Below are 21,483 nucleotides of genomic sequence, written 5' to 3'. Positions count from 1 at the left end.
TGCGGAAGATGGCAAGAGATTCTGCAGTCCTGACTGAGTGAGGAAGGTCATTCCACCACCGCTGAGCAATGGCAGAGATAAGGCATGGTCAAGAAGAACGGCTGCCGGGTTCCCGAAGTGAGGGGACCACCAGCTGACCAGAGGCGGTAGAGCGGAGAGTTCTGGCTGGGATGTAAGGAGTTATCAGAGACTGAATGTAGGATGGTGGGGAGCCTCTTGTGGCCTGGTAAGCCAGCACCAGTGTCTTGAACTGGATGCAGACTGCTACCGGAGGCTAGTGGAGTGCAATAAGGAGTGGAATGGCATGAGAGTGTTTTTGGAGGTTGAATACCAGGCGTGCAGCAGCATTCTGAACAAGCTGAAGCGGGCCGGTAAGCCAGCCAGTGAAGCATTGCAGTAGATATATAAATAGTCCTATTTATACATTAGTCCTCCTTTTTATACATTATCATCTGTAATCTCAGACAACTGACTGTTTTGTGCATATTACTTTTAAAGGAATGTACTGCACAATTCGATGTTGATCTCAGCAGGTATTTTGAAGCATCTTCTACAATCAAGTACTTCTCAGATTGCTCTCAGAGCAGTCTTCCCCTCATAAATATGGAATAAGAGAATCATACTCAAAGCACTTCTTTTGGCAGCCAGACTAATTGCACATCAGTTACCGGCTTAAATGCCAATTATTATGAGCACAATTAATCAGGAGCATGGCCAGGAGGTTGTTTGGAAGTGTACTGACATTTTTAATCAAAATAGATTACTGGGGAAAAACATCTTTCGAAATGATAATAACCAAGGGAATGCATGATTCTCCACAGCTTTAATAGTCCAAAGTGAGTCACATACTTCCTTAAAAGATGAACAAAAAGTCTGTGCAAAATAAACAACTACTGAGATATATAGTAACAAAGAATATTAGACCACTTCTCTATATAGACTATTTCAAGACTCTTTGGTCTGAGCTCCTGCTTTGCTCCTTTACTTCAAATCGCAAGCTTTAAATTGCATCTGAAGTCTGATGATTGAGAAGCAAATTGCTGAACAGTGGTCAGTCTACCACTTTGGATTGCTTTTTAGGTATACATGGAATCACTATCGTGTTGGAATCTCCATTTGTGCTTGGAATTTAATATTTTCCTCTAGCCATTACCACGTACTTCCAAAACATCTTCTGACATTCTTGCTTTCACTTAACTGTAAACTAAGATATTCCCTCAAAGGGTGGTTATAATAGTTCTCTTTTTTAAGGTCAAACTTAAACGTCATTTACTTCAGTGCAACAAACCACTGGCATGTTTCTAGGACATCACAAGGCCATTTCAGTATAATGGAATTGATGGACGGAACAGTCAATGAACGCTGGTTGTCCATTTCACCTCCCACAACAGTGTCATTTTTACAGATCAGTGACTTTCTCCTAGCGATCAACATCCAAAAACACTTCATAATATTTTTACTAACCAAATAAAAATCTCAGTTTACTACAGGAGTTGAAATTATACTACTCATTCATTTGTTTACTTTGGAGAGTCACAAACAACCCACTTAAACAAACAAGTGGGGCTCATATTTAACTAAAATTGCACATAATCAGTAGATTAGTTCTAAGATATAATTTGCATTGTAGAACAGCTGTGGGTATTCACTCCTCCATGTCCTACTTGTTTATCACTCATCAAAATTTGAAATGGGTGAATGTCTTTGAAGTTTTTATATATCTGTTGTTAGTCATGGGCATAATTAGAACCGTAACTAATAATGTATCTTGTCTGAATTCTGGTCTACTTCTGAGGACATGAACAGCAAATATTAAGCCCTGTTATGTCGTTCCTTCTTTTAGACTGTCTACATGACTGCAGCGCGCACATTTCATGTTTTAGCTTACTTGTCATATCAACTCTTAACTCGTTCTGAGGACAACAGCACTGGCACTAGTGTTGATCACCTATCAGGCTTTGGCACTGCCACTGCTATTTGTTAAGTCTTGATGATGATTATTTACCTTGTAAAGTTCAATTGAAACTAAAACGTCGTCAGCCGTCTGTAAACGTCTTCCTAAATTTTTCGAAAATAGGCGGGAAATTACAAGTAACGTTACCTTCTACATATACTTACACGACCAACTCAATTTGCTGTTCCAATATTTTATTACTAGAGTCTCTGACACAAATAGTAGGTATGGAAAAAATGCTCTCTTGACATTGATTTTTATGGGTGGTTGATAGTTCAATATTTACGGCTTATGGTGTGAGCGGGAAATATTCTATTTTGTTCATTACGGTAAACGTGTCTCTCGTGCGGGGTTGTCGGCAGTGTTTATCTATCTAGAGGAGTGCTATGAGTACTGAAAATATTACCAGTACAAGGACTTTTTGTGCTAAAATACCAAGGTAAGATGACATGTAGTGTGATTCCAGTTTTTTAGCTCTTCTTATCGTAGTGAACAGTCACCCATCGATTTCTTAGTACCGATCATTATGAGTTTTGACAGATTTCTTAGTGGATGAAAGTATACGAGAACAACTAACCACTTCTTCAGGCAGGAAACCAAGGTTTGTGCATCACGAGTAAGTTAATGAATGTGATCCTATATCTGTCTTTGCCTTTGAATAAATTTGTGAAAATCCTTTTGTCCTGTTACCGTTAAGATGGCACTTTTGATAACTGGTCAATAAATCTTCAAAAACATTAAGTAGCCGCGATGTTAAAATGGAGAGAGAGAGAGAGAGAAAGAAAGAGTGAGAGAGAGAGAGAGAGAGAGAGAGAAACCAACAACAACTAGGATTTCTAGTTACACGTTCAAGGCGGATATCTTCTACTTAGTGTGTAGCCGCAACATTTTTGTCCTTTAAAAACATGTCTTCTGTTATTAAAATGGGTGGAACCTTTGCAAATATTGTTTGTCAGTGCATGTTTTGTCGTCATTGTATATATCAATATTTAACATAGACTACATTATATTCCGATGATTAGTTCGATGTTTTCATGTTGTTCCATAGCTATTGCGATAAAAACATTGATCAGTTCGATTTATAGAATTGATTTCACATTGAAACTAGTCTCTTGCGTGGTACCCTTTCTAATTTAGATGTATAAACGAAAATATATTCTGTCGGACTGTCATCCGCACAGGGTTTCCCTTAGAGAAATTCAAGACTTATATTCATGTTTTGCTGGATACTTTCCAACTTGCTCCTTAAGTCAGGGTGTGGATCACGCTCCTCTCGCACTTCCTCAATTCCGTGGGTCTTGACGCTCAGATGCCCCGGGCATTGCCACTATTAAAGCTTGCTTCATGCAGTCCTGAGAATAAATGTATTCACACCCACACAGATAAGCTACTTTTAATCACATGGTCTCTCTGTCTGGCGCTGCGAATGTAATTCCTCAAACGCTACTATTCATTTTGTTTCAGTTTTCTATGTTTTGTGGTTTGGGAATGTTTGACCTGAACACATGCTGAACTCTGTGTTCCTTGTTTGAAAACTCAGTTTTCCCTGTTCTTGAACTTTTTCTGTGCCTTTGAAGAACATTTTCAAATGGACAGGAGTTGAATAAGGATTATGGCTGCCAAGGTACTGATGGAAATTTCATCTGTTCTTGATACTCACCTTCAAATTTAGTGGCCTGGTCTAAGGGTGCTGGAATTGCCACAGATAAATTGTAATAAACCTGTCTCTGCCTTCGAAAGGACAGTCCTGCAGTCCTGATTACTGCATGATCAACAAAATTACAGGGAACTGTTCTTGGCTGATATACCCATATTCATTCCTTTTGACCAAATCAATGAAAAGTCAGTTTCAAATCAATGATAAGGTTTGTTTCATTTAGCCCGTACAGTGGTTCATCAGAATTACAAAAGTAATATGTGTATGTGCTACAGGTCATTATTGAACCTATCATTAGAAAACAAAAACAAAACATAGACACATTTAGGTTATGGAGTGCACATACTGGAAACCAGGTGCTAGAGCCTTTCACCCTCAGTTGTTCAGTTCTTTATTCATTGCTCCATAGTTTGCAAACAGCAGTGGCCACTCTGATGGCAGAGGTTTGACTTTGATTTCAGAGTTTACCTTGATTGTAGAACATATGAACTGTCTGACAGAAATGTGTGATTGGTCTCTGGAAATCACTCAGCCCTTGGCTTAATGGTCTTGAAAATGAGGCTATAACACAGTGGCTTTGACTGATGTGGATGGGGTGATTATTTTTTTTTAATATATTAAAAATGATTGTGTCTGATGTGCAGTTTTAGGACTACAGTGTGATTAATTTGAGTAAAGGTTAAGAGGCAGCTACATCATAAGAGTCTTGTAAGTCCCTCTGTGATCACCAAAAAAGTCCGTCAGCGGGTGCATAATCTGAAAAATAGGGAGCTGGTGCTTTGATTTGCCACAGGCAGGGTCTCTTTGCCTGCCGTGTTTGTGATTACTGTTAATGGGGGCTGAAATAAGAGTGCAATTGTGTAGTTATATTTAAAGTGGCCTTGGCTTGATTTTAAATTGCTTTATCCTGGAGCCATCTGTGCTGTGTAACCACAGGTAGAAATGTGTTTGGATGGCTCGAATGGACGTTCATCAAGAAAAGGAGCCATATCACCCGGCATGAATAAAGTGACAGTTTTCACTGTTATACATCCTGCTGTGTCCCGTAAGTCTCTGAGACGCTACATGATGTAAACAGACTAAGTCTGAACAGACTAGGTCTAATGAGCTCTACCTAGGGCTTGATGACCTCTGTGAGTTTTTTACGTGTCCAAATCCATCATATTCCTTAAACCATGAGCATAAATAGGACTGTTTTAATACATTAAATGATGGTACAATGTCTGTTTTTTGACAAGCCTTCTTTATCTTATTTACATACTGTTAATATGTGGAGCTTTTGTTTTGAAAAGTCAGAAATGTCAAGATGGTGTCACTGCCCAAACATATATTCAAAGAGCAAAACGTTAATGTGCTCTATTTTTTAAATTAATTTTTATATTAAGATTTTATGTTAGTTTCTCAGGATGTTCTGTTAGAAACTGCAACAGTTCTGTTTAAAAGCGGCCTGTTACGTGGAAGTCTTCTGTCTGAAACATTTCCCTTTCTTTGACCTCTAAACATAACGTGATCTAACAAACATCAGGATCGATGTAATATGACTTTAATATGACTTTAAGCAAATTTTCAGACAGGATATCACCTGATTAGAAAGAATTCAAAGGCTAGAAAGTTTCTCATCTGTAGGCTATTATATAAGTTTGGAGACTTGGTAAGGTTAGTACAACTTTCCATTTCAAATGGTACAACCTCTTGAAAACTATGGAAATTTGTTGTAACATTGTAACACAGACTAAATATGGCCTGTTTTTTTTTTTAAGTATAGGTTTCAGGTAGAGAACAAATCATCATTAGTTAACAGCTGTTAAATTAGGTTTGATTTGATGTAACCAATAGGCTGTTTTATACAAAGCTTGCTGTATTATAGAAGTTATGTCAGTTCAGCTTTTAAAGAACTAGTGTGACACAAAGCTCCTGTTCTGCACTAAAATCCTTGTGTTTATCGGCATAAAAAGAAAATTGTTAAGTTATAAATCTTAAGAAAGCATAAAAATCTTGATCAATTAGTTAAAAACAAACACACAAGCAAACAAACAAAAAATAAAGCAAAACATTTATCTAATTTAATTTTTTTTGGCTTTCAACCTAATGACTATGGGCTCTAGGTTGTCCAAACTGGACAAAATTGTATTTAAATCTATTTTTTTTCGCTTTGAAAACCATATTTGGCCATGATTAATATTAATATCCACTCCTGACCTCCTACTACACTAATCTTACCTCATGCATAAGCATGTAGCTCTTAATACAGCTCACTGCGCTCTGCTTGTGTCCTTTTCTTGCACCCTGCATGATAACCTGTGCAAGTACTTGTGGCCTAGAACCAATTACTTTTCTCTTTTTTATTTAATGAAATCATGTGATGTAGAGTTTTTTTTCATAGGCAATGGCCAACAGAGGAAGAACAGCTACAAAAAGATGTTGCTATGTCTTTCTTATCTTAAAATTCTATCAGTCTCCTGTGTAAATATCAGGGGTGATGTTCAGCTTGAGTTTTGACTGCAGCGATGTGGGATTTTTCTAGATGTCCCAGCTTTCCAGTGACTGGGCCTGTGGGGAGTTTTCATCCTCTATTTTTGGCAGGATGTTTTCAGCCAAGCTGTAGATATATTTTTATATGAGCCCAAAATCAGAATTAATTCCGCTATGACCTACCAATTGTTGGTAGAAGCTAGTTGCGGCAGGGTGGCAGACAGCTCTCAGCTTTGAATTCATTCTCAGAGTGAATGACCATTCAAATAAACATCTTCTTGACAAGACAGCTTTAATGGCAGTACATGCTGTGCTCACTGAAGTGAAACATTAACTGCTGTGATTTAAGTAATGATTCCTGTCACAATGAAATGACGTGAGCATGAGACAACCACAGAGAACTCTGAATGGTGTAGGACACTTAATCCAAAACCGGCTATGTCTTTCATGTGATTTGGTGTTTTGCTATGGCCCCCCAAAAAAAGAGTGCACATGAATCATGTAGTCCTCCTCACGGATTCCATCAGTGCCACTGGGGCTTTAGAAAGAGACCTCCTCAATGCATGTCCTGATTTGGTGTTATGACATCACTGTAGTGTTAATGCAGGCCTTCTTAACACGTTTGTGCTTACTGTGCTATTTAGGACAGCATAACTGTTAAATATGTGTCATGCTGTCAGATGTAGACTGGAGCGTTGAGAATTTTGGCGATGCCTTGGGTGAGAATGTGTATGTGGTGGTTCGTGTAATGTGTCTGTATTTTTTTTTTTTTTTATCTAACCACAAAATTCTGTTGAATGGATGTGTTTTCTGCTATTTGACAGGAAGTGATGATATGCCTGATGTAAGCATAAGTAGCATAAACACAGATTTTTTGGGGGTTTTTTTTCCTTTGGGCGTTGTCTTTAATTTGTCATTATGCCGGTGATGAGGGGCTGAGGCGTGCTTTATAAAAAAGCTTGGGTTTGGCCGGCTCTCCTTTGGAAACTGCTACATGGAAATGGACATACAAGATTTGTTCATAGCTAAAAGCTGCTGCCAGTCCCCCAGTATCTCCCTCTACTACTCTCGTTCAGTTAGCTCACTTACTATTCAGTTGGGAGGCAGCAAATGTGTTGCCAAGTTTATTAAGCTGTGTTCATCATGTGGCTGATAAATCAGTAATTAAAGAGCACCCAAGCTTGTCCTCTGAGAAATCAGTTTCTTGTCTGGATTTATTTGTGCCACTTCTGGAAATATTCATCAGGTTATGCATTCTAATGAAATAAAAGTGCATGGTAAATAGGCTGCATGATGGAGTATTAATTAATAAATTCACCAAATTGAGTTAGACCATTGCTCATTCTTGCCAAGTAAGCTAGACCTTTTTACAAGCCTAACATTTTGGTTTAATTGTTTGTTGTTGTTTTTTAGTGCTACAGCCATGTTAGGGCCACATTGTCATATTTCAAATAGAAAAAAATGCCATGCTTGTCTCTAAAAACATCACTTTACTTCAACAGTCAGCAATAGTATAATTATATTGGTGGTTGAAGAGCTTCTTTGTATCACTTAGAGTACAATCCATAGAATACAAGTCTTTAGAAAAGTCTTTAGATTGAGACTGAGAACAGAAAAGATCCAACAGATTCAGGATGTATAGAGTTTTATATCCTGTTAAAAGCTGGTATCTTATATGAGACCTTCATTCTCTCTCTCTCTCTTTCTCTGATTCTCTCAAATGAAGACCGTTAAACAGAAACACAGGAAGGCATTGGGCTTTTAAATTTTAGACAAATTGATTTTTCTTGACACACAATCATGGAAAGGGGATTCTAAGTCATTTTGCTGTGGGTGGGAAATATAATGGGGTGTTCAGAATCTGGCCTAATTAGCCCAGGGAGTGCTTGTTTCAACAGCCACTTGCAAAATGTGAAGTGCCTGTTTCAGCCATTCTTAACACACAGTAGTCTTCCTACATATTGATTGTCAAATGTCGAAGTGTTCCTCAGAAGATCTTGAGTTTAGTAAACCTTGATGCTCTCTCTTAGGCTGTTTTTGTGAACCTGTGAAGCAGTCGAAAAACCTGTTCCCCAGGCGGAAAGTTTCATCATTAAACATTGCATTGTTTCTCCACTTTTTTGGGGCGTGCTTGTGAATGAGAGGACACACATGCTTCAGAAAATCAGAAAATGTCTCAGAATCATTTCCCTGTGCAGCACACACAGAGAGGCACAGAGCCCTACTGTCTTCAATCACAGCCCACATGCAGTTGGAGAGTCTCCAGTGACGAGCCATTAAATATCAGTCAGGTGTTTTGTGCTGTTCCTTTGTAATGTTCTTTTGAGTACACTGAACCCCTACCTGAAAGTCTATACAGACGTTGTCAGTTTTCATAAGCGCATGTTCATTCATGAATAAAAATGTGTTTGGAGGAAATTTGAAGGGAGAAGATGAAGTTGTGCTAGACGTGAAAGATACCATCCTTAGAATGATAAGGCTGCCTGTGCTGTTGAGAAGGACCGAGTGAAGGGAGGGTATAGACGAAAAGATGAAAGATGGTGTTGTTTCTGGTGCACTACACACAAGCTACGGTGTTGTGTATGACATTACAAAACAAATAAATACAGTATAAAGATTGATTGAAGATTTTTAAATTGGAGATTTACGATGAGAAAGCTTTATTTATACAAATGGCTCTAAAAAACATTGTTTTTCAGAGTAAAAGGTACAAAACACTTTGTAGTTATAATTTGCAGTAAGTGTGGTTCTGAGTATTATCCTGTTAATTTTAGGACAGTGGTACCAACCAGTGATGACAATTCTAGAACTGTTCCACAGTCAACATCTTACTGATGTGAAACTTTTTTGCAACTGAGAGCAATTGTTAAATTGATTTTTGAGGACATTATTTCCATATTAAGTATATTTAAGGCTTTTTTTAAGTCAGTGAATTGAAATACTGAAATGGAGTTGAATTTGTATTGAAAAATTAGAATGTCTGCTTTACAGTGAATAATTCAGATCTGAAGATTCTGCACTCTTTTAACTGCTCGTGAGAGCTGGTGCCAAGGGGAGTGAGCAGAACTGTCTTACCGCTGAAAGGGCTGACTCACGAAATACTGAGGAAATATTCTTTATGCTTTCAGACCAATATGATCATAATGACCAGTATGATCAATAAAAATATGCAAAAGTGTTTTGTGGTTATATCAAAACATAAGTCACAGAGATGTAATGGCTCAGAAATGAGTGCTATTGGTAAAGATGAACAGGATTTATGTAAATAGGCTCCTTATTGGAAAAGTAAGACATATGGTTTAGATAATTAGCCTCTTACCTCTCTCCGGCTACACGTTATGCTCTCTTATGTATTGTGCTCTCGTGCCACAGTGTTCTGCTTTATGCATTTATAGTAGATCATTCTTTTGAGCTGGTTTCTGTGGCCACACAGGTCGCTGCTGAATCAAATCACCTCTGAAACTGGAACATGGGAATTGTGTCATCTCTACTTTACTTCACTCTGTACATGGTACTCCATTGCATTAACTCCACTGAAGTGACTCAGATCTGCTCCTAAAATTGTGTGAACTCAAATCAGATGTATCCTGCTATCAGTGAACACAAACAGCCAGGAGCATTAAGAGAGAAATACAGTTTGATGATGTGAGTAACGTCTGATGTATCCAGACCTTTCTCATACACAGTGTTTTGTTCCGACGGTGCCGAATCCACTGAGTGTGATTTGGTTAAAAAAAAAAAAAAAAAAAAGCTATCTGCATTAAGCAGCGACTCATTCACACAGCCTTCAAATTTGCATCATTAATTGATAAAGCTTTGATTCCAGACCGCTAATATGTGGTGCAAATGAAAAGATAAACAAAAAGGAGTGCTGGATAAAGCTAAATGGCACCGCTGAGTAACAGAACATTGCCAGCTAGTCATATAATGTACAGAGGAATAAATGTACTTCTTATAAGCAGCTCTGGGTAACTGTATTTGCCAAAGAAAGGAAATTGTAAATGTAAAGAAATGCATCTTAGTAAGAGAGAATCTGAGACAGAGAAAAATAAAGCCTGCTCTCATGTGGTCAAAGGAGGCCTTTCATTTTGACTTGTATTAAAGAAAACGAGGGGATGACAACCCTTCTCAATATCAGAAGTCTTGAGGCTGTGTGTGTAGATTCATAGCTCTCCATAATTCCCCCTCTCTACACTTAGGCAACTTCTGCACATTAAATATGTGCTCTAGTGAATTGTATAATGCATCTGCTCCCAGGGCATGTAATATGCATGGCCTTAAATCCCACCCAGATTTACTTTGACCTTTCTTAGCTGTTGAGAGGAAGCTGTGTTGCCATGGCAGGAGAGTACAAGGGAGTGCTTGATTGATGTGTAGACATGAGAGGTGGCGAAGATCAAGATACTCATCTCACATGCACAAACTCTGATTGGTGCTTTATCATGTCTCTGCGCAGCGCAGCTTTCCACATAAACATGAAAAAAAAGAAGCCCTCACATTTCAAAGCCTGTCTGCATCACTTGACAGCAATGTTTTTTTTAAGCAGCAGGAAGAACTTAATGACTACATTACTGCAGAATTGTTTGTTTAGGGTCAAGGGGCCTCTGGCACACATGGGTTACCAAGCAACCAACCAAAATTGGGCATAGTTTGTATATTCCTTTCCACATCTCTTGTCATTGTTGGTCAGTATCCATCTGGCCTGGTAACTCTGACGTCAGGTTGTCGTATGCTCAAGCCTGGATCAGAAAACACGTGGTTTGTGACCAGTGAAAACTATTTGCACAGAGGTTTTTTTTTAGCTTTTGACTGGCAATATAGGTGCAATTGTTTTACTTTTAGACACAGATTCACCACTTTAAGGCACACTTTTAAGGCTACCATAACTTACATGCAATTCAAATGAGGTATTTATGACTAACAGCTGTACTGAACATACTGTATATTTAATGGGTTGAAATATTACATGAAGTGATATATTTTTAGATTACCCATGAATCCAAGGAAGAACATGGCTTTTTTGAAGGTATAGAATATGTACTTGATTTAAATTTTCTCTTTTTACACCCAATTTAGAATGGATGATTCACCATTTATGAATGCTTTTAAGTGCCCCGCCACAAAAGGCACTTAGGCTTAGTAGGGTGAGAGGAAGCACTTGCTTTCTCTACTATATGTGAAGCTTTTTTTAAACATGTTTTCACACTTGGAACTGCCTAGTATCCTCAAATGATATAGCAAGTTTGGGGAAATACCCTATTTGCTTATTTGCACTCATGACTCTATGGGCACCTGATTTACAGCCAGAGCCTTCTGGTGATTACAGGGAGCAGAACCCAAGCTGTCTCTTGTCCCCAACAGAACACAGGTTTATATGGCCCAGGACTGCTGGCCACAGGTTGTGAATGTGGCCCAGTGGAATCCCAAATGTATGGCTTCATTGAATCCCAGAGTTGGTGTACCACTTGGACTTCTTCTGTTGTTGACACTTACCATTCCCACAGTGTTTTGATGTCAATAATGCCTGAGTGGGTTAAGTTCAAATATAGCATGTAAGTGGGTTTTTATTTTTTTTTTTTATCGGTTGAATTTCATGCAAGAGAATTCATTGGGATATGATAAGAATATTGGAATGAAGTGAGAGTTTGTAAATCTGGCAATCTAAGCAGAAAAGCCATCTCTCTCTCTCTCTCTCTCTCTCTCTCTCTCTCTCTCCACACCACTTTTACTTATGCTCATTATGCAGATGTCTACTCTAGATAGCTGGGATGAGACATTACTTAATTCACTGTACAGATTCTTTCAATGCAGATTTAAGACCATCATAGTCAACATATTCATTAAAAAGCTTTGAAGAGGAAATGAAGTTCATAATATTTGGACTATATAAAATTATAATAGGAATAGCCTAATTATTGGTGATCTAAAATTACTGAAGAGCTGTGTATTGTCATTCTAATGCATTTTAATAATGTGAGAGCTCAAAGTTCATGCCATTTGAGGTTGCTTAGCAACTGCCACAATTTAACATTTGCTGTTGTCCCGAAAATGATTTGAGAGTGACCGAACAACATCTACATGCGGTGTCATAGATAGAGGGTTGCAAATAAAAACAATAGAATTAATCTCAGCTTTTAAAAGATTTGTATGTCACTTGTGAGAAATCTTTTGTTGAAAAGCATGCAACTTTTGTAATATCCAATTAATAGCTGTGAAATGAACAGGTGGTGGCTTTGAGATTTAATTTCCTCTCCCAAGAGCAGGTGGGCTTGTGTTACAGGCTGATTCAGTGGGCACAGTGTAGTGGAAATACGTCAAATAGATATAATTCACCATTTGGATGCATCCACAGGAACGGAAGTAAACAGTCACCCGGGTATTTCATGTATGTAAATATACAGATACTTGTTCATGGACATGTATATGTGCACAGTAGCCTTTCATACTGGTATGGAACATTAAGCTCGACTACTGGTATGGAGCATTAACCGTAGAGGGTTTTTGAAAATGTGACCCAGAACAAGCTACAATAACGACCAATATATACCCTTTAAACCTTTTGGGTTCTGACAGAGCTTATTTACTCATAATTCCATTGCAATGACACGAAAAAGTTGCCCGGAGTGGCTTCAAGAAAAAAGGTGGTCATGGTACTTTTCAGTTTGGTTTGAATCTGTACACATCTGCGTGTACTGGTGAATCAAGCCTACACACATGAGTTGTGTTCTTGTTTCCCTTCCGCTGCACTCATTTGTCTTCATACAGAGCAACCTTACAGAGAATCAGTATGCATTCAGAACCAGCTGTTCAATATACTAATGTAAGCTCTCTGGGATGTTTAAAAAAAAAAAAAAACAAAAAAAAAAACAAGCTGAAGAGAGAACGCAGAAGGGCGAGGATGCTGTTTTGAACTGGACACAGTGTGACCACTGAAAGCGCTCTGGTCACCACTACTGTAAATGAATAGCAGTGTCGGTCATTCTGTTTCATGGTGACTGTATACGGTTACTGTGACCAAATTTCCTGAGATGAAGAACCAGTTGTCAATTATTCCGATTTTTGAATGATTCATCTGTCTTCCTGACTTTTGTTTACGTTACATGCAAAATGTCCTTTCAAATATTGTTTTTTGATTGGACTGTTTTTTTCTTTTATTCAAAAAACCCCCCAAAAAACAGTCAAAACAGTCAGTTCAAAAGGTATTACTCTGATTCAGTATTATACAGACAAACACTGTCTGTATAATAGCTTTCGTTTTCGGAGGACTCATGGTGCATTTATTTTGTGGTAATAATTAGTTTATCAGTAAGAATTTACTGGTCTATGCCTGAGAGCATTGAGCATCCTCTGTTGTCTCCCTCTTCATTACACTGAGGATGGAGGATAAAAACTCCCCATGGAATTGCTGTCTCCAGAATCTAACTCCACTCATCAACACCAAGGCAATCAATTAGATAAGAGAGGTTTTGGGTGCTCAGTCTGGAGTGAATGTGGAGAATCACTGGATTACACCCTGGTCTCAACTGCACCCCGCAGGCCTGTAGTCTGCTGCCTGAAATGCTCACGGTCCAGTGGTAGTTGTTGAAATGAAGTGATATTTTGAGTGTAAATGATTTTGTTTTATGTCAGTATCTCGTAAGCGGCCTGTTGTTATGCTTTGGGTTTTCCACATGGATAGTGCCAGCGAGTTTGTAGTCCAAAGAACCCATGCTTTACTGCATCAGTTTAACTTCAGATGATTTATCAAACATGAATAACTGCTGTCTTCAGAGGATGAGCTCAGACTGGTCATAAAAAGGTCTTTTGCAATGAGCTGCTGTCAAAAGCAGTCTACATTATTTCTCCTCTGGAACTGGTAATGTTTTTGTGACACCTTAGTGTTTATTCAGAGTCTCCTCATAAACCACCGTACAGATGAATTTGGAGGTGGCTGACATCAGGGTGATGAACAATGTGTCATCTTGAGACAGGTCACGATGTGGTGTCTCTCTTCCCCTCTCTGCCATCATTTGGTGCTGATAGACACTTTTAGACACTGCGTGAGTTGTGTTGATGTGATTGAAGTGCTATGGTTATGACTAATTTTGCCTCAGTGGCTTGAACTAGTCAAATGCTGTTTTGTCAGGGTTTTTTTTTTTGCCTTTGTCCTCTTTATCTCTGACTGAACTGTCATGTCTCTGGCAAATATGTATTGAATTACAGTCTCTTGCTTTGAGCCCTGAATAGAACTTTGTTCTAAAAGATTTGCAGTTGTTGACTCTGATACATTTATTTTTATTCTGTATTTTCCTCCCCAGTTTTGAGGAGTCCCTGCCCCTGTTACGCTGCCATGACGACCAAGCCCCACCCCCCGCTCATGAAGAAGCACAGTCAGACTGACTTGGTGAGCCGTCTTAAGACCCGGAAAGTTCTGGGCGTCGGGGGTGAGGATGATGATGGTGAGGTACACAGGTCAAAGGTGAGAGCCATGTCAATGCTTCGCCGTCTTACAGTCACTGTCGGTGTGTATCTCTCACTAGTTCATTACCAGCTGTGGGGACTCACTTTGAGTAGAGCAAATAAAGAGCATTTCAAGGTATCTTCTGTGGAAATTGAGGATGCTGTTGGATGAGTGGCTGGTGAAATCTCTTCGAGCACTGAAAAGGAAACTATAAAACTGAAGCATAGGAGGTGGAATGCTTGGGATGCTGAATTGACGTAGTACAATTTAGAGAGCTGGGTCATTTCTCTGAGACTAATCAGCCCCACACAGTCTCCCTGAATTTGGCCTGCTCCATCAGAGACTACCATGAATAACACATAATGAGTGCCGGTGTGCATGGCAGGGCTCCAAACCTCTCCCCTCAGTCCCATACCTCTGTCAGAACCATAGCAAAGCACTGCGGTACACGGCCCACTTTAATCATGCCAGACATTTAGATACAGCACTCCCACTGCACTGCACTGTGCATCAAGCCCTCTAGCACAGCCAGAGAGAGGGATCAAAGGGAACATCCATTAAAGACACACAGACCGCCCTGCCCTCACAGTGATGTATGCTCTTGTTTACATAAATGGTACTCTCAATATTCTCGAAGCTTTCAGGGCATTACATATTAATAAAGAAAGACTAAAGCTAAGACTGAGGCAAGGAATAGTCTTTAGATCCGGTCTTATGGACATTCATTATTAACATCTATAAGTGAACTACAAAAAAATCGACAGCAGAAACTCTTATAGCTTGGTCTAGGGAGATCATTCATCGTTGTTTGCTTCGAGATAAGTTCCCCCTGACTTTCGAGTTTTCTCAGTGAGTTTACATGGTCTTGACTCCGGTTGGGCATTACCTTTAATGTTTTATATGCCTGTCGCTTCCCATGGCACACAGCTTTGGGCTTCAATAATTGAACCTGTACTGGAAAGTGCAGAGCGTGTGAGATCTGCCATTAGATGTCCTCTGGGGGAAGACAGCTTTGTTTGGCTCCTCAGCAGCCCTTGAGATGTATTTACCTCCTGCAGACACTGCAGGGAGCAGGTGGAGATTGACCCATGCTGTCACTTTACCTTCAGCCCACGTTTAGTTTATTGTCATTGGATTTGGTTTGTTGTTCAGCTGCAGTCCATTATACAGCAAATATTCTTGTTCCTTATGTCAGTGCCCCTAGAGAAAGCAGATTATTTAACTAACCTCTTTTTCATGGAAGAATGGTAATTACATGAAAATGAGATGAAAATTCCTGTTTTGTCAAAAATGACAATCTTTATATTATTAAATTGACAATTATGAATCCAGTAAGAACATTACCCCTTGGATTTGGCCTGTTAATGAGGTTTTTGCCACTGGAGAACCCCTCAGAATCAAGTCAAACAGGCAAAAAGTTTCAAAAATTTTGCACTACCTTTTTATAGACACGGTTTCTCCTTGATAATGTTACACCGCGGAAGCGAACCCCCAGCTCTTCAGAGAGCCAGGGAAATGGATCTGCCTTTGCACAGGTGTTGAAAACCCAAGGCAAGAATAACTCTAACTCTGAAGTACTAAAGATATGTGTTCAGTACTTCCTCAGCACGGCCCACCAGGCAGCTGTAATCACGTTCACCCTCTCCAGGCTGCAAGAAAGTCATATCCCCCCTGGATCTCTTATAATACCTCCTTCTCGTGCCTGCACAATTACTCCCCTATTATCAGTGTGTTCCTTTCCGAATATGGCTCTCTACATAAAACCAGTTTGGTTCCGCTGCTCTCCATTAGTGGAGGATAGTGTTTTCACCTAAAGGAAATTACCTGCCATGCAGCCACAGAGGCTTTTAGGGCAGGATAATAGAGTGAAGGATGGAGAGATCCTCCTTACTTATCTCCTGAGCAGCAGGAGGAATACACACGCTTGCACTCTCTATTAGGGCATTTTTTAAAAGGGGCAGAGTGGGCCGGCTTCTTTTAAATGTTAATCTAACCTTGTGCGTAACAGATCAAAAGTGCGTAAACAAAAGGTAAATGTTGTTAAACAAACAAATTATTGATTGTTTTCGGTTTGTGGAGGATTGCTTTTATTGCTGCGGTGGCGTCACTCGCTGAAACCCTAGGAGGGCGGACGCAGACGCAGAGAAAAGACCACTCCTGCTTTGTCTAACTTAAAATTAAAACGGCAGCCCTGTATCATTGGGCCTTAATAGAAACATAAGACTTCATTAATTATTCAGTCCAAGCCGTGCACACCAGCTCTCATTATGTGCCATATCAGACGGCTCCCATTTATCGTATATGAAAGACTTAACTGGACTGTGGACACTGATTAATGCTCCTGTGGTTTTAATATGAAGCACGGAGGCCTGTTCTGTCCATACCACTGGTTGTCTGCTAGAGACACAAAGACAAATAGCTTAACTGACAGGAGTTATGTGAGCTGCTGGTTCAGTTTGCATGTTATACTCCATGCTGTGCAACTAAAATCCTGCTTTCTCCTTTCCCCTGTGACTCAATGCTTAGATTGCAAAGGCTTTGGCAACAATGAAATGTGGTCCTTACAGAAAATGTCTTTCGTACATTTCTCACTTTCCTTCAGAATGAATTATTTTAATTTACGTTTTTGATCAAAATCATACACTCGGTGTTGGTTCTTAAATCTCTATGATTATGGCTTTAAACAGTAGTCTGATGTCAGTAGCCACCTAGTAAATGTATCATAGGTTAACATGAACTCAGTGTTTCTCATTCTGCAGGCTTGCTGTCTGTCTCAGCTGTATTGATCAGTAAGACTTGAAAACAAGCATCATTACATGTCTATTGATCAGAGAGACAAACATCTTAGACAGACTATTGGATATATTATAGCAGCATTCCTCTTAATCCAGTTCTGGGTGTGAATCTGCTCGATGAGAGAAAAGACGTCCAGTATATCAGAGGATGCTGTTCAGAGGCTCACCCTTCACTGCTTAGTGAGCCACTTGAACACTCCCCAGGTAGCTAAAAGGCTTGGGAGAGTGGAAGAATAGCACCCTGGTAGCAAGAAGTACTTAGTGGTAAATTATCATGTATATGTACTGTTCTGTGTGCTTTTCCATCTTGGTGTAGTGCACAAAAAAAATGCCACAGTTGTTACACAGATGTATCAATGGTTTATTCCACCGTTGCATCACACAGATGTATCAATGGTTTATTCCACAGATCAGTCAGGTGCTTGGCAATGAATTGAAGTTTGCTGTGCGAGAACCAGTAGGTCTGAGGTAAGACTGCACTACCCTCTCATAGACTCCAGTAGATTTTTTGAGATATCCTTAGAAGACACTTTAATGAAATATGGTTCTCTACAGACTGCAGTGCGTCTCACTGTGACACACCAGATAGTGATGATATCAGGCAGGAATTACTCATTACGTTTTTCCTCATATAGTGGTGCTCCTCAAGCCCACCAGAGTTGTTGAGAGGATTTTTATGTGTCTGGTGGAAAAGGCAACTTGTTTGATCTGAAGTGTGTCTCATTACAGACTATGGATCCTCATGTCAGCACTTCTGTTCACGGTCACAGCTTTAATGGTGAGTGTTTCACAAAATGACTAGCATTTCAAATTTGCTTCAACCAAGAGGATCAGATCAGTTTGAACTCCTCTTTCCAAGCCTGTAATGCATTTTTCAAGACAACTGACATGACGAAATGGCTGATGTTCATGAATATTTAGACAGCTGTAGACCGCAATGTACCTCCATATCAGCTTGAAAATGAGCTTGGTCTCTAGGTAGCACATGTTCAGTTTTCTATATGTATTCACTCGGTAAAATTATATCCAAACATTGAGAGTAAATTTGTTGAGGATCTGTCTTTCCAGCACTGTTTACATCAGTAGCAATTTCCTAAATTATTCACTGATTTTGGGTTTGAAATCCCTCATCAGCAGTCACCGTGTCTGCTCTCCCTCATGTTATGAATATGCTCATAGCCTGTATCTCACACTACAGTGTGCTGAGAAGTTCACTCATGCTTTTTTCCCCCAATTGTCTACAACCAGTACTACCAATGGTCCAACAGCTATATACATTTGAATATCTGTCAAATATGTTACATACCGTGACTTAAGGTAAAACACTAAAAGAACAGTGAAACAGCATGTTATGTAACTGTGACCGGTTTTTTGCACTTAAGATTACACATCCATCAGGTGTCAATCTTGAATCTTTTTTTTTTTCTAACCGGATCATTATTTGCTTGTGTAAGCTGTTTGTGTACGTTTCATGCTTGTTTTATCTTCTGTACCGGTCCTAAACTGCTGGTGTGTGTATGAAAGAAGTGCTGTAGAAGTAAAGTTCATTATTATCAGAGATGTAATGTCTGCATTAAAAGATGCATAGCTGACACATATGAGCACTGCCAACTCAATTAGAGGAGATTTCCCAGGTGGCATCAGCCTGAGTGAGAGTTGTGTGTGTGCGTGTGTGTGTGTGTGTGTGAGGATCAGGGAGAGTGCAGGCTGCTGGTAATTAATGTGAGCTAGATGATTGTATGGCATCAGTAGAGTGCTTGGTTCAGCTGTAGTGCTTACTGATCTTCTCAAATGTCTTCTCTCTTTCAGGCCTTAGCCTTCCCCAGCCAGGTGTATGAGATTGTGTTTGAACTCACCACCACACGAATCTCAGTGCGACTCTATGGAGGAGCCCTGTTGAGTATGTTTATCTCCATTGTCTTCAGTAGCTTCCAGTGATATTGAGAACGAGGTTCATCATTTTCTCTATTATGAGCTTGATGGCTATTAAGTGTCTATAATAACTATAGTGGAAAAACACACAAATACACTCAAATCATTTTAGTAACCAAACACTTGCATTACGTATGGACCCTTGCTCTGATTACTGTTATTATTGGGTCTATAATTCTATACTGTATTTACTGTTTCTTTTTGTCCAAAGCCTCGGTGTTTCTAACATATACTCAAGATACAAAAACTTGTTCTTATACTAACCTATTATGGACAAGCCTTTGGAAGTGATTTTATCTAAAGCCTGTTTTTATACTGCTGTTTACATGCCTTAATTGTGTGCACTTATTGTAAATTGCCTCTGATAAGTGCGTCGGTTATATTTATAGAAACATACAAAAAACGAACCAATATCAATCAGCAAACCCCTTTTTAATGAGACTCTTAAGAAAACACATTTATGATTCTTGGATGAACCACGCTGCTTTATTTTCTTTTTCCAGATAACAGGGTGATGACGCAGGGCATTAAGATTTAAAACCTTTGTTTTAAAAATGTATGAGTCCATAGAAGCTTTCTGATGTGGGGGGAAGTTGCTGAGCTGTGGTCCGTCTACAGCAGGAGGTTCAGTAATAACCCCGTACAGGGTTACAGAGGTCCTGGACAATAGCACACGCTCAGTTCAGGACAGCGGGACACACTAATCATAGCCGCATTTAAGCTTGCATCAGCCATAGGTGGTGTAGTGCAGTGGGATAAAGGAGTGTGTTGGTGGGTTTGTGGGCGTGTGAAGAAGAATGTTTCCTTGAACTGAAAACCCTGCCCTCTCTGAACACTTATTTAATTATACATCAAAGCCTCTTTGTCTTTCCTCAGCCACAGTAGACAATAGGAGGATACATCCTACAATGCAATACTGTGCAATCTTCTCTCTCATCTATTCAATTTAAGCTGTCTTCTGAGAGGGAGCACAGAATAATATGATAATATAATTTCGGTATGTATAATCCATTTCAGAATGCTCAACATTATGGTGTGCCTGAGCTCCAAAAGGCCCCATGCGTAAGGATACTCAGTTTCACACAACCTCTACTCCTCTCATTTCAGTGGATATTTTAAGGGGACCTTACCTTTGCGAATCCTTTCGTTTACTCCTTACCTAGCTCCAGGGTTTTTCATTTGATGTTAGGCTTTGAAGACCATTACCTGGGTTTCCTACCAAGCACCAAGGTGTGACAGTTCCTCTCTCAGATCAATGGCCAGTTAGATGGTGAGCACCACTAGAGAATGGCTTGGATAATCCTGATGGCAGATGGTACTTGGCAGGGGTGAAGAAGCAGCTATCATCTCTGCCATCCATATCCGGTGTGTGTGTGCGTGAGGGAGAAGACTGGGGAGACTCTTAACACATTTCTCAAGCCCACTGATTAAATCAGAACTCCAATCAGAAATTAACACCAGTTGAGGAAAAATTAACTAAGGAGTCAAATCCAGAGTCTCTGTGTATTTGTGAGATGACTCGTCAGCCTGGCCTGATGATACTCATGCTCAAGTGAGTGACCTCTATATGTCCCCTTCCCCACAGGTATCTCATTAATCCTTTGGAATGGCCTATACACAGCAGAAAAGGTCATCATTCAATGGACCCTGCTCACTGAAGCATGCTACTTTGGAGTACAGTTTCTAGGTGAGAGTCAGGGTTTTCTTTCTCTCTGTGGGGAGCAGACGGTGCCAAGGACCATTTAATGTTACAATGCTTTATCCTCATTTCACCCTTCATGAAAAAAATCACACTTTGATTAGACTGATTTCTATAGCAGCTGCCTGTATAGGACTCTAGAACGCTTTTTGTGTCTAATGCTGTGCTGTCCTCTACTGGTATAATATCTTCCCTACAGTTAAAGGTAACCTTGCTTGTATTGCAATCACATATTGGTCACTAGAGGGCGTTATCTTGTTGCATCAGTTTGATACTTCAGGTTTCTTTATTTACGATCAATTTGGTTGACTTGTCTTTACGGCCTCACATATAAAATGGTTCTTTGAAAATTAATGTGTATCTTGTTTTCTCACAGTGACATCCGTCACTCTCCTGGAGATGGGCACATTGTCTAACGGGGCTATTCTTCTTCTTCTCACTGAAGCCTTCTTCTTTCTTGTTACACTCTCGTACTACTACTACCTTGGACGCCGGTCTAAGAAGATTTAAGGGGATGGTGCAGAATGTTACAGA

The 21,483-nt window shown here is 39.6% G+C and overlaps 1 protein-coding gene across 1 annotated transcript; it reads left to right on the top strand.

Moving 5' to 3' along the window:
• The first annotated feature begins 14,412 nt into the window (after positions 1–14,412).
• tp53i11a (tumor protein p53 inducible protein 11a) lies at positions 14,413–21,459 on the top strand. The gene is made up of 6 exons (XM_030766790.1): positions 14,413–14,541; positions 17,728–17,786; positions 18,048–18,096; positions 19,128–19,218; positions 20,836–20,937; positions 21,326–21,459. Exons 1-6 carry the CDS (start codon positions 14,413–14,415, stop codon positions 21,457–21,459), a joined length of 564 nt encoding a protein of 187 aa, XP_030622650.1.
• The last annotated feature ends 24 nt before the right edge of the window (positions 21,460–21,483 follow it).

The sequence above is a fragment of the Chanos chanos genome, chromosome 2, assembly GCF_902362185.1.
Source record: "Chanos chanos chromosome 2, fChaCha1.1, whole genome shotgun sequence".
In the NCBI taxonomy this organism is placed as follows: domain Eukaryota; kingdom Metazoa; phylum Chordata; class Actinopteri; order Gonorynchiformes; family Chanidae; genus Chanos; species Chanos chanos.
Note: the sequence above shows the minus strand (reverse complement) of the source record. Positions and strands in the feature narration are given on the sequence as shown.

Bases quoted from the DNA above. Each gene is read 5' to 3' on its own strand.
- tp53i11a (XM_030766790.1), top strand. From the start codon at position 14,413: ATGACGACCAAGCCCCACCCCCCGCTCATGAAGAAGCACAGTCAGACT. The intron at 18,097-19,127 runs GTGAGTGTTTCA...TCTCTCTTTCAG, and splicing joins TCACGGTCACAGCTTTAATG to GCCTTAGCCTTCCCCAGCCA. The intron at 19,219-20,835 runs GTATGTTTATCT...CCTTCCCCACAG, and splicing joins CTATGGAGGAGCCCTGTTGA to GTATCTCATTAATCCTTTGG.